The sequence below is a fragment of the Pogoniulus pusillus genome, chromosome 27 (genome assembly GCF_015220805.1).
Source record: "Pogoniulus pusillus isolate bPogPus1 chromosome 27, bPogPus1.pri, whole genome shotgun sequence".
Taxonomy (NCBI): Eukaryota; Metazoa; Chordata; class Aves; order Piciformes; family Lybiidae; genus Pogoniulus; species Pogoniulus pusillus.
This window is the reverse complement of record NC_087290.1, coordinates 9,952,350-9,965,843: the sequence shown is the minus strand read 5'-3', so window position 1 is coordinate 9,965,843 and position 13,494 is coordinate 9,952,350. Positions and strand designations below refer to the sequence as shown.

The following is a 13,494-nucleotide window of genomic DNA, read 5'->3' as shown; positions in this document are numbered from 1 at the left end:
ATGAGCTGTAGGTGGGATTGAGTAAAAAGCCCATAGATTACCTGAACCTGGAAGTAAGACGCAGTTCACAGAATCCAGAAAGCTGTCTAGAAGAAATGAAAGTGAACTTCATGCTGTGCTAAAGAAGTTTACTGTAAATAAAGAGTCCATCTATAGACTATCGCAACCTCTTTAACATTTATTTTGAGTGACCTACTTTTTCTATCCAAATCCTCCTGATTCAACTGGGAGCTGGTAAAACGATGTATTCCAACAGTATAATCCTCAAATCTTTGTGTAGACAATGCTGACATGCCTCATTTTGAGCCCATTTAAGACCTGTTAACATGCTTCAGACTAGAGTCACCTATTAAATAAATACATCAGGAAAAAGCTTTTACTGGTAATGGTTGTTTTGCTTAGGTGACTATGGCTGTAATGTATTGTGAGTACATCTGGTACTTCAGTGCTTATCAGTGATCTTTTTTCCTTTAGGCGGTTTCCTAGAAACATGATTGCTTGCTGGTCTTGATCTCACAGCTTTGTGAAGACTTCTTCTCTGATAATGTCAAGTTCAGGCTACCCTCCTAACCAAGGAGCATTCAGCACAGAACAGAGTCGTTACCCTACTCACTCTGTCCAGTACACCTTCCCCAGCACCCGGCACCAGCAGGTAAGGAGACATCAGGCTTGCAAATCTAGCAAGAGTACAGTTCAGGTGTTAGCTGTGCCAAAGGGGCTTGTTTGGGGGTTTTGTTTGGTTTGGTTGTTGGTTTTAGTTTTGTTTTGTTTCTAAACCTGTGTAATACAACTCATTCACATCTGAAAACAGTGGACCAGTATGCCATGCTCTGAGATGCTGAGATGCTGCCAGTGTTTCTTAGGTTATGGGGTGATTTGATTTGTTTTTCCTCTTTTATTTAGTCTTTTTTTTGTTTGTTTCTTTGGCCTACTTTTTTTTCCTCTTCTTTTTTTTCTTGCCTCTTCCTCCTTTTTATCCCCTTTTTTTTCTCCTCTTTTTTTTCCCTCTACAATCTGTTCCTGGTATTTTATATCTTTGGAAATGAACACTTTTGATTCTTCCTTTTCTACCTTTGCCCTTGCTAACACAGAAGTGTGCTTCATCTAGGAGTTTGCAGTTCCTGATTACCGCTCGTCTCACCTGGAGGTCAGTCAGGCAACACAGCTCCTGCAGCAGCAGCAGCAACAGCAGCAACAGCTTCGGCGCAGACCTTCCCTGCTTTCTGAATTCCACCCAGGCTCTGACAGGTGAGGGTGCTGGTTTTGAAGTCTGTGAGCATAAGTCTTCTACAGGTTTGTGCTTTCTGTGAAGCTAGTTTGAACTTTTGAGTAGAAAGGTTTTTGAGTTTCACAGTTTGTGTCTGAGTACCTGGCTGCACTGATGGATGCTCCGTTGTCCTAAGTGTCCTCTCCTGCATTTGAGTGGTGTAGCTGTCTTGTAATTCCTCAGTCCCTTTGGCTTAGTTAATGTGTTTGTTTCACAGACAGGAAGAGACAGTCTGCTTAACTTTCCTTATGCCTCTCATAACAGCTCTGTCAGTAAATTTCTGAGAATTCATATTATCCATAGCTGAGAATCCAAAGTTTGTATATTGCAAACTTTTTAATGCTGGTAAAGCTAAAAGTGTTTAGAGTTTGTACCTTTTGGATAATTTAATCTTTTGCTGAGTAGCAGCAACATGTGCAAGAGTTGTTAGAGTGTGAATATTACCTGTCGTATTTCCCAGATCAGGTTTGTTCAACAGATGGCATCTGTGTGGCTGAGCAAGTAAGAAATGACAGAGCTAATTGGGTGTTTTGAGTTTTAAGAATTGTAGAACAGTGAAATGTGGCAAGAAATGGACTTCTAGGCACAGAGGACTTAAATCAGAGTGTATGCTGCTTTTGGCAAGACACTTGACAGCTTCATATCATCTGTTCTGAGTACTCTTTTTGTCAGTCTCATATGCCATTCCTGTCTCCGAAAGCAGATGCAACTGATCTAGGTCCAGCAGGTTAACTGAGGACAAGTCCAGTGGACAACTACAGTGAATCATATGTAGGATTCAGCTTGCTGACACCTCACTTCCCAATAGAATGGCTTCTTTCACAGTGGATAGTGGTGAATGTCCAAATGTACATTAGTATTGCTCTAAGGATGATAAGTTCAGGATATTTTTCAGAATATGTTAAGCTTCAGTGCACTCTGAACCCCAAATTTAGAAAGAAAAACTCCACTACAGACCAGAATAAGATAATTGGACTCTAGGAAATTAGCAGGAAAATGCTTCTGTTTAGGGAAGAGATGACTAGATGATTTATGTGCCCCAGTTCCTTAGGGTGTTAGGATGCTGTTGTGTAGTTGTAAGCAAGTGTTACTTTTAACCACCTCTGTTTTTACCTTAGGCTCTTAGTAAGAGTATCTGCTAGGAGCAACTTTATGTGCTGGATTACTGCTAGCAGTTTATTTTGGCTGTAACTGAGGTACCTGGTTCTGAACAAATAGCAGTGATGAATGTTATGTAAATACTGGCCTACCTTAAAAAATCTCATTAGAATATTCCCAGAAATAACTTGGTGATAGTGCAATCTGGGACTTTTGCACATTGCCTTCATCTGGTGTAACAAAAGTGTCAGTGAGGCTCTGGTTTAGAGCAGAGAGTCATAGTGGCTTTTTAGAGCTCTCGAAGCCTCAGTTTATAGCAGAATTAAATCCCCTCTCTGCGCTGCACCTTTGTAAAAGCTTATTCAGGCGTTCTGGCAAAGTGCAGGAAACTGCTGTCATCTCCTCAGTGACACTTCATAGGAAGATGTAGAGGGATATGAGGCTCTTTTATGGACATCCTGTGCATTTCACTGTGGAAAAGCTGATGACACTGTGCCTTTGCACTTTTCTGGGAAGGAGGAGTTTTCATTTGACTCATGTATCGAATCAATGACTGTTGCTGTCATATAGTAACATTTTAGTAGAGCTCAAGTTCCAAATAGACTCATGGCTCATTTCAAGCAATCTGTCTGTATTTCAAAATTATTTGACTGCAGAAATGAAATGATGGAGCTGCTGTGTCCATCTGTGTTCAGTGGAATACAGTACTGTATTTATCTCCTGGATTTTATTGGGTTATTATTTGAATCAGAGTTTTAATTTGAACATCATTGTGGCAGTGGTAAGTTTCTTTAAGGGTTTGTAGTGACAGGCACATATTTAAACAGTGTCTTTCAAAGTTCATGCTAACATTCTCTTTTTGAGTGGATTTAAATGGTGGTGTTAAAGATCACATTTAAGTACATTGGTCTGCCTCACTGTTTAGTAGAAGCTTCGCTAAAGTGCACTTCTTAGATATTTGAAAAGGGTTAAAAGAATGCCAAATAGTTTTATAATATGGAAAATGTGTATTTTAATAGTTTCTCTCCTGAATATTAGGCCTCAGGAAAGGAGAACTGGATATGAACAGCAATTTCATCCAGGTCCATCTCAGACAGATCATGATTCTCTGGAATCTAAGCGACCACGTCTTGAACAAGTCTCTGATTCCCATTTCCAGCGTGTCAGTGCAGCTACTGTTTTGCCTTTAGTACATCCTCTGCAGGAAGGGTTGAGATCTGCAGATATTAAGAAGGTAAAGCCGTATTTTACTATGATGCTGAGGGTAACTTTCAGTGCTATGTTGAGCTGATATTTTTTTTTCTGCCAAATGTTTTGTTTTATTAATTGTTTAATCCCTGAAATTTGCTTTTGCACATGACCACCAACTGGCCATGAGTCAGTGTTACTCTTCTATAAAAGAAGATGAGTCTGCCTCAAACACAGTAAAGAAATGGGAGCTCTGAGTTCTTACTGCACTCTTTTAAGTTGTTAAAACCTCAGCTGCAGCTTGATTATAGTATAGTGCATGAAATATTTTGCTTTTCAGTTGAGAGCTGCTGGCAGATGCTTGCAAGGCCATTTTGTCTCTGTAATTAATATTTGTACTGAATGGTCAAAGTACTCCCTTCCGCCCCCTTTCCTTTATAAGCATTTGAGATGAATCTGCTTATTTACATAACAGTAATTACACTTGTCACTGTCTCATTTGGAGTAAATGTAGGACAATCTAGTTTGGTGTGGATGTTTTCAGTTGCAAATACTGAATGTTGGTTAGAGCAATTTGTATAGAGCAGATAAAAGTCTCCTAAATGAGTATTGGGTACCTTCCCTCCTGCACCCACACAAGCACACAGCCTCCCACACCATAAGGTGGTGCATAACAGGTGTGGCTTCTGAAGGTGAGCAGTCAGATGGCTAAACTCAAGTAACAAATGAGTTGATAGGCACCATGTTTTTATAAAGTCGGATACTTGTCTTGCCTTCTCCCTGCCTTCTATCACGTGAATAAGCTGAAGCAAAGTACAATTATGATAGCATGGAATTTCTTAATGACTTGCTCCTTTGCATAGCAAAGGTAAGATCAAAGGGGGTTGGAGAAACTGAGCTAAGGCATGCAGTGTTAACATGCTTACATGTAGCTGAAGTTTTATCTAAGTGCTACATATAGAAATGTGCTGTCTCAATTTAGAAATGCAGCCTAGTGTTATCTGAAGGAGAAGTGACATTCAGGGCCGTCATCCTTCAGTCAGATTAGCTTGCAATAGAGATGAGTTGCTGAGCTAGTGTTGCCAGCTAGGTAGTTGTGGAGCATGATAAGACATAGATTGGATGTTAGGAAGGAGTTCTGCACCATGAGGATAGTAGAACACTGGAACAGGTTGCCCAGGCTGATGGTTGAGGACGCATCCCTGGAGATGTTCAAGGTTAGGCTCAACAGGGCTCTGGGCAACCTGACTTAGTTGAGGATGCCCCTGCTGACTGCAGGGGTGGGTGGACTAGATGGTCTTTGGAGGTCCCTTTCCAACCCAAACCATTCTATGATCTATATATATATATATATATGATTATATAGACTTGGTACAACAGTGATGATATTGTAACTTGAAGCATATTGAAATATGTTATTTGGAAACATAAAAAAACAAAGACAAGAAAACCAAAGCCAAATAAAAGTGACCTGTCCTCTCCTAAGTCATATTTTCTTATGTCATGTTAAGTTCTCTACACAACTAACTCTGGATGTACTTGATCAGGCTGTTCATGGTTATCCTCAAGAATATCCTCATCAGTATGTGAGGATTGGCTCTCAAGTAACCCTTCTTTTAAAGATAAAAGAATTGTAATGATCTGTAAAGTGACCTTCAGCCGAAGAGCAACGAAAGATGTCACTGAGTGTTAATGTGTGTTAATGATGCCTATCTTTTTGTGCTTTTGCTCACTTTTCCACACAATCAGCAAGTACTCTGCATGTTGGCTGTGAAGGTTCATTTGTGCTTATTTCTACTGTGATCTGACTTTAAAAACAGCACAAAATCGCTGTTGCCTGCAGTAACTGAGCATGTTTATCGTGGCACTCTGCAAAAATTCAACATTTTGGGTTAATCAGCCTGGAGAAGGAAAGGCTCTGAGTAGCCTTCCAGTATTTGAAAGGGGGCTGCAGGAGAGCTGGAGAGGGACTTTTCACAAAGGCATGGAGTGACAGAACGAGGGATAATGCCTTCAAACTGGAAGTAGCGTGGTTTAGATTAGACATTAGGAGGAAATTCTTCCTCATGAGGATGGTGAGGCTCTAGAAGGTTTTCCCCAGAGAAGCTGTGGAGGCTCCAACTCTGGAAATGTTCTAGTTCGGGCTGAATGGGGCCTTGAGCAACCTGGTCTTGTAGGAGCTATCTCTGTCCATGGCAGGGGAGTGGAACTAGATGATCTTTTAAGGTCTTTTTCAACCCAGACCGTTCTAGGATTCTATGAATGAGCTGTCAGTTAGTTCTAAAATATTTAGAACATAAATAAACTCAAATATTTAACTTATCTCCTCCACAGAGGTGTAGTTAACTAGAAGTTCTGTTTAATGCATGTTAGTTTGGTTACTGAACACTCATTCACATGGTACCAAGGTGGCTGATTTCTCTTCATCTCCCACCTTCTTGTTCCCATGAAAGGACCCAGCTTTTGGAGGGAAGCATGAGGGACCATCTTCTCCAATTTCTGGTCAGCCTTGTGGAGAGGACCAAAATGCTTCACCTTCAAAGCTGTCAAAAGAAGAATTGATCCAGAGCATGGACCGTGTAGATCGCGAGATTGCGAAGGTTGAACAGCAAATCCTCAAACTGAAGAAAAAGCAAGTAAGCACATCAGGCACTGCCAGGGAAAAAAGGTGTGGGGAAGCTGCATTTGGTGGTGGTGAATTTCTTTGGTTATGTGAACCAAAACAGGTTAAAAAGGGAAGGTTGTGGACATGATTTTCTGGAGTGTTTGACTGGATCATGTAGGTTTAACCAGTTTGTTGACAGGAGGAAGCCTCACAGAACTCTAACAGGAGATGACTGTATTTTAAACTTCTGTTAGGTGACTGGTGAAACAAGGGCACTGTGACTGTAATTTCAGCTTCAAAGATGACTGCTGGGGCAAGAGGAGGATCTCATCTTTCACAGACTGTACAAGGGGAGAAACCTCTGCCTGTTTCTTCAAAACCAGAGCTTGCACAAAAGTCCCTAGATCACCTGCATTCGCAAGGGCAGGAGGTTCTTAGCAGGAGCTAAGGTCAGCCTCAGGGAAAGTGGAGAAAGAGCAGTGCAAACAAACAGAGAGCAGAGAAGGAGGAAATAGCACTTTGTTTTTAGTACAATCCTTTGCATCAGAGAGCTGCACTTCAGCCATTGGAAGCAAAGGAAGTGTTTGCTGGCAGTAGCTGTTGCCTTCTCAGTAGCTGTTATGGCCAACTAAACCCACCCTTCAATCTAGGCATCTGTTACTCATTGGCAAAAACAAAGTCCTTGTCTCCTTTTCCTTTTATGAGGTTCAAAGATCCAGCTAGAAGTAGTGAGAGCTTTATGCTTGTTTCTTAATGGAAACACTGTAGGAAATGTGAATTATCAAGACTATAGGATTTGTGAACTTGTAGGTCCAAGAAAACAGACAACTTTCTGAAGCAGTGTGGGTTTTTTTGTTTGGAAGCATTAAATTCCATCAGAATTGTAATGATCTGTAAAGTGACCTTCAGCCGAAGAGCAAAGAAAGATGTCACTGAGTGTTAATGTGTGTTAATGATGCCTATCTTTTTGTGCCTTTGCTCACTTTTCCACACAATCAGCAAGTACTCTGCATGTTGGCTGTGAAGGTTCATTTGTGCTTATTTCTACTGTGATCTGACTTTAAAAACAGCACAAAATCGCTGTTGCCTGCAGTAACTGAGCATGTTTATCGTGGCACTCTGCAAAAATTCAACATTTTGAATTCTTGTGCAGCAATGCAGCACATTGCAGCCAGTAATAAGACAGGATGGATCCCTAGCATCCAAAGTTCTTGATTGTTATGTTTATGGCTGGCATGCATGAAGGATATTTACAATTGGAAAGTGAAGATGTTGATGATCTAGATGTTTTGGGGTTTTTTTTTTGTGTGAAAGGGATAACAGCAGTGTAATAGCTGGGAAAATATGACAGGGTTGTTTTTACTGTTGGTATTTTTCACTTGTAACGATTTTGGAACTGCAACATGTGGAGTGCTTTATTTTTGCTGTGAAGTACCTTTGGAGTGCTGCTGTCTGTGGAGTGTTAGAAGAACTTTTGTACCTTTTCAAAGAATAAGGCAACAGTAGTGACACTTGGGTATCTACAGTGTAGGAAGGCAGCTCTGTGGCTGACTTGCTGAGTGAGAAGGCAGGTTTGCTGGAACTGTTCTCCAAAGTTAATATTTTTCTTTAAGTGGTGGTAAGCTACAATGTGTCAGTGGCTGTAAAGGTCGAGCTGAAACAAGTCTGAATCAGCGTTGGTGAGTCTCATAAGCAGTGGATTTGTTTTACCAGTAGTACAGAAAGATAGTCTTGTTACCATCCTGCTGGTGTTAAAACCATTTCATTCATGCCCTGTCAGTTAAAAGGAGGCATAGCAGGCAGTGCTAATAGTTGATCAGATGCATATTTTATCTCTGGTGACTAATTACTGGTAAGGGTAGCGTGGTGCGGATGGCTGATTTTCTTTCTTTCGTCTCTTAGCAACAACTTGAAGAAGAAGCTGCTAAGCCTCCAGAGCCAGAGAGGCCTGTCTCCCCTCCTCCAGTGGAACAGAAACACCGCAGTATTGTCCAGATTATCTATGATGAAAATCGGGTAAGCTGCCTTCTAGTCGGTGAGGGGAACTGTGCACCTGATCCAAGGGCTGGAGCACCTCTGCTGTGAGGACAGGCTGAGGGAGCTGGCGTTGGTCAGCCTAGAGAAGTACTCTAAGGGGACCTTAGAGCTGCCTTCCAATACCTGAAGGGATCCTATAGGAAGGCTGCAGAGGGAATTTTCACAAGTGATATAACAAGGGGGAATGGTTTTAAGCTTATCAAGAATAAGTTTAGACTGGATCTTAGGAAGAAGTTCTTCAATATGAGGGTTGTGAGACTCTGGACTAGGCTGCCCAGGGGGGTTGTGGATGCCTCCTCCCTAGGGATGCTCAAGGTCAAGTGTGACAAGGCATTGAGCAGCCAAGTCTAGTTGAGAGGTGTCCATACCCATAGCAGTGAGGTTGGAGTAGATGACCTCTAAGGTCCTTTCCAGTCTAAGCCATTCTGTGATCTTTCAGCTGTTTCTGTCTGTGTAGCTGTTTATATTCTGTATGCAAGGGGAATTACTAAGCTTCATGCGTTTAGAATCTGTTTAGCACTTGGTTTGAATTCTCACATCAGGAATTGCATGTACTGTAGAGTGGCAGTACAAGGCTAGAGCTCAATTTCAAGTGTTTTTGAGACCAGAAAAACCATTCTAGCAGGGCAACAGTGTAATATTGCTTTGGTATATAATTATTTTGTGCAGCTGTGAGTTCCAAAGAATTTCTCAAGATTGAAATGACATGGAAAGATGTTTGAACTTAGCAGAACACTTTCTAATAATAACTGTCTTATGGACTAGCTTCTCCTATATTTTTCTTTGCAGATGTTTAAGGGCTGGTACATACAATGACTGGGAGGAAAGAAGCAAATTTGAACTAGTCTGTTGAGCCATTTCAGGAAGCTTTGTCTGCTGACAAAGGCCTTTGGAAGCTCATACAGGCTCCAAGTGAATTCATGAAAGCCAGATGTCTTTACACTGCTGCCTCCTTTAGGGTCAGAATTCTTTTGGGGTCTTTGCCCAGTGTGAGGGAAGGAGGAGCTTTGGCATATTTCTTTGTGTGTCATAGTCTCTGACTTGTCAATTGGAGAAGTTTATTAAATCCATTTTTTTAAGCTATACTTGGTTTACTGAACACCTTTCTTCCTCTTAATAATTATATGCTGTATTATTTATTAAATGCATGAGGTTTTTGAACTGCAGAGGTCAGTTCTTGCTTTTGTGCTCTACCACTTTCCAAACATGGAGCTCAGAGTGGTAACTACACAAGATTAAGTACAGGTTTCCTGATTTGTTGAGGCAGTTTTGCAGCAATAGGTTGAAAAGAATACAGTATGGTCTCAGAGGGGTTTCAGAACCAGTCAGGGTACGTGAAAGAGCTCAGATATGCTTTTGTCACTGACTTTATATGATCTACTTAAACCATACACAAAAATCTTGTTTGCAGAAAAAAGCAGAAGAAGCTCACAAGATTTTTGAAGGTCTTGGCCCAAAAGTTGAACTGGTAAGTTGTAGGGTTGAGTTCTTTGGGTTTTAACTTGCTTTTGTTCTATTTCCTGTGCTGCCAGTTGCTGTAATTCTGTTGTGGTAAACAGATGTAGTTCAGTGTTCTATGTATAAAAGAAGTGCATGGTGAATTTGGGCTTGAGTGAGCTGAGTGGTCACTTTAATTGTAATTTTTAAAGTAGATTTGAATCTGTGTGTGATAACAAATTGAAATCTGAAAGAAATGAAGTCCTGTTGCATACCTAAGTAGTTGTAATGATCTGTGCTTTACAGTGGGTTATCTTCTAGTCCCTTTCCATTGAGTGCACTGTTGGCAGAATACTAAAACACTGTTAAAGATATTGCATATACTTTTAGAATTACATGCATTGAAGAATACTGAAAGTCTGCCTTTCTAATCCCAAACTGTAGCCACTTTACAACCAGCCATCAGACACGAAGGTCTACCATGAAAACATCAAAACGTGAGTGCTTTACTATCTTCTCATTGTGCCGTTAGGAAAGACATTGAGGTCCTGCAGTGCGTCCAGAGAAGAGAGGTTTGGAGGGCATGAATTGTGAGGAGTGACTGAGGGAGCCAGAGGTGTCTAGTCTGAAGAAAGATGAGGGAAGACCTTACTGCTCTCTACAGCTACCTGAAAGGAAGTTGGAGCAAGGCTGCTGTTGGTCTCTTTTCTCAAGTAGAGAGGAAATGGATTTAAGTTCTGCCAGGGGAGGTTAAGATTGGACATTAGGAAATATTTCTTTACTGAGAAAGTGGTGAGGCTTTGGAACAGGCTGCCCAGGAAGGTGGTGAAGTCCCTAACCCTGGAGACATTCAAGAAGCTCTAGATGTAGTGCTTCAAGACGTGGTTTAGTGGTCATGGTAGTCGAGTTACAGTTGGACTCAATGATCTTCAAGGCCTTTTCCAGCCTTAGTCATTCTATGATTTAAGGGATCTGGATATAAGCTTTGCTCAATTTTTTTGTTGCTGTGATTTCTACACTGAATTTGTGCACTATAACCGTAATTAGGTGCTTCCAGTCCATGTCACTTTCCAGTTTCTACATTTGCTGCAAGACATGCATTAGATGTACTGAAGGCAGAGGAAAAACTTAACTTTTCATCTTAAAGACAGGAATAGCTCACAAAACTGGTAACACTTGTTTTGCATAGTCTAAAATACCAGATTTGACCTAGATCTGTCTAGGGAACACTTCCTGGATGTGCTGTTGGAAGAAGTGTTTCAAGAGTTGCAGCTTTCAATGAACTGTGGCAGGAGTCCTAATGTTTTTAATTATTTGTTCATTATCTATTAGTTATTGCCTTAACCATGTACTCTTCTTGTGTCATGGGCTGTGAGCAGAGTTGTTGCATGCTACACTCCAGGCAGTCCAGATTCAGGGATTTGAAAGAAATTGGATGGGTGGGCCTTAAACAAGGCCAAGTGCCAGGTCCTGCATTTGGGTCACGAAAGTCCCACGCAACGCTACAGGCTCAGGGAAGAGTGTCTGGAAAGTTGCCTGACAGAGAGAGATCTGGGCATGCTGGCTGACAGTTGACTGAACATGAGCCAGCAGTGTGCTCAGGTGGCCAAGAAGATCAACAGCACCCTGGCCTGGATCAGGAATAGTGTGGCCAACAGGAGTAGGGAAGTGATTGTGCCCCTGTACTTAGCACTGGGGAGGCCACATCTCAAATACTGGGTTCAGTTTTGGGCCGTTCACTACAAGAACGACATTGAAGGGCTGGAGCCTGTCCAGACAGGGGCAACAAGGCTGGTGAGGGGTCTTCAACACAAGGTCTGTGAGGAGTGTCTGAGGAAACTGGGGTTGTTCAGTCTGGGGAAGAGGAGGCTGAAGGGAGACCTCATTGCTCTCTGAATTTTGAAGGAGGGTGTAGTGTGAGATAGGGATCAGTCTGTTCCCCCAAGCAAAAGCATGAGAAGAAAAATGGCCTGAAGTTGCACCAGAGAAGGTTTAGATTAGATATTAGAGAAAGGTTATTTACTGATAGAGTGGTCAAGTGTTGGAACAGGCAAGGGAAGTGGTGGAGTTGCTGTCCAAAAGGTGGTTGGATGAGGTGCTTAAGGATATGGTCTAACAGTTGTGTACAGGGAGACGTTAGGTTATGGTTGGACTTGATGATCTTAACGTCTTTTCCAACCAAGCAATCCTATGAATAATCTCTATGAAACTGGTTGTCTTCTGGAAGTACAAAAAGACTCCTGCAGATGGATATCCTTTAAAAATGTTTCTTACAGTAATTCTCACTCCACTCCTTCAAATGTATCTCTCCAACAGCTGAAAAACACTTTACTTTTTTAGTAATATCTTACAAACCTCTTAAATTGAGGGTTCACTTGCAAGGATTTTCTTTTGTTTGTTTTTTTTCTTTTCTTTTTTGCAAAGAATAATACCTTAAGCCAAATATGATCACTTCAGCACATCTCTCTCATGGTGAAGGACAGCATCTAGCTTAAAATTGGAAGCTTTTCTATCTCAATAGCCTATTCCAGCCATCTTCGAGAGTCTCTGATACATTACAGTGTTAGATGATTGTTTCATCAGGAATTTTCCCTCTGGTTTTCTACCCTTGAAAATACTTCTCATAATAAGAACCTGACATCTAGAATCCATATGGGATTTTGAGTAGTTGGAAGTGCTCAATTCTTAGCTAGTTCACATCTTATTTTAATTTTTCTCTAATTTTATTTTCCCAGAAACCAAGTGATGAGAAAAAAGCTAATACTGTTCTTTAAAAGAAGAAACCATGCAAGGAAACAACGGGTAATGCTGACATAGTTTTGTCAAAAGAGCACAGTGTTGGTTTGCTGTCTGGATTCCTGACTTGCATTCCCAAATGTGTCATTAGAAAAATAAGATCTTAAGCTATTATTCTGTTGACTTGCTGGAAAATAAGCTGCAGGTTTGTAACTGTGGTTTGTTGGTTATTTGACTGACTACCACCTGAAAGACAATAAGGAAGAAGATTGATTTAGTTTTTGTGATTTGTTTGGGGGTTTGGGGTTTTTTTTTGCTTCCTTTTCTTAAAATGTATGAATGGAAGAGACCCAGTGGAAAATCTTTAACTGTTGTGACTGGCCTGTCTCTGAGTTTTTCTTCTTGTTTAGTAGCTGTAGTATCTGGAAGCAAATGGGGCAGACCTCTCTTTATTTTGAAGCCTGACAGCGTTTTTAAGCCAACTTGTGCATGTTGGATGCTGGTTATTGGATACTAGTAGCTCTCTTCATGCTTCTCTTGCCTGCTGTTAAAGCAGCAAAGGCTCTTTTGGGTGATGTCTGAAAGATCAGACAAAGCAAAGAATTAGCATGTGATAGTCCCAATTTACACTTTTGTATGCACTTCCTCACCCTTCCCTCTGCTGAGAGTTCAAAACAGAACCGCTAAAGCAGGAAAAATATGTCTGTTGCTTCTGGGAGCCCACCCATGTGCTGTGTACTGATCACTCAGTGTATTCTTAGTTCAAGATTTACTTTTGGAATTTAACAGGAACAGAAAATCTGTCAACGTTATGATCAGCTGATGGAGGCATGGGAGAAGAAAGTTGACAGGATAGAGAATAATCCACGCAGGAAAGCTAAGGAGAGCAAAACAAGAGAGTACTATGAAAAACAATTTCCAGAAATCCGGAAGCAAAGAGAGCAGCAAGAACGATTCCAAAGGTATCACAATGGATCTTCCTACCAAAGAATCTCTTAGGGCTGAATTTTTTTAGTTCTTTATAATAAAATTGGCTCAGCTTAACCCTAAAGTTTTATGTTCACCGCTTAAGAAAGAAGAGTAGTGTGTCATACAGTATAAAGTCAAATGTTCCTTCATTTCATGG

General features: G+C 41.0%; 1 protein-coding gene across 3 annotated transcripts in view; it reads left to right on the top strand.

The window, feature by feature from the left end:
• NCOR1 (nuclear receptor corepressor 1) overlaps positions 1–13,494 on the top strand; it is a 70,575-nt gene that overhangs the window by 15,886 nt on the left and 41,195 nt on the right. For all 3 annotated transcript variants that reach the window (XM_064166552.1, XM_064166550.1, XM_064166551.1), the window contains exons 2-10: positions 475–652; positions 1,109–1,248; positions 3,404–3,599; positions 6,007–6,189; positions 8,061–8,174; positions 9,607–9,663; positions 10,077–10,129; positions 12,368–12,434; positions 13,158–13,330. In XM_064166552.1, the coding sequence (XP_064022622.1) occupies positions 545–652; positions 1,109–1,248; positions 3,404–3,599; positions 6,007–6,189; positions 8,061–8,174; positions 9,607–9,663; positions 10,077–10,129; positions 12,368–12,434; positions 13,158–13,330 (1,091 nt within the window). In that variant the 5' untranslated portion in view covers positions 475–544. The remainder of the gene's footprint in view (positions 1–474; positions 653–1,108; positions 1,249–3,403; positions 3,600–6,006; positions 6,190–8,060; positions 8,175–9,606; positions 9,664–10,076; positions 10,130–12,367; positions 12,435–13,157; positions 13,331–13,494) is intronic.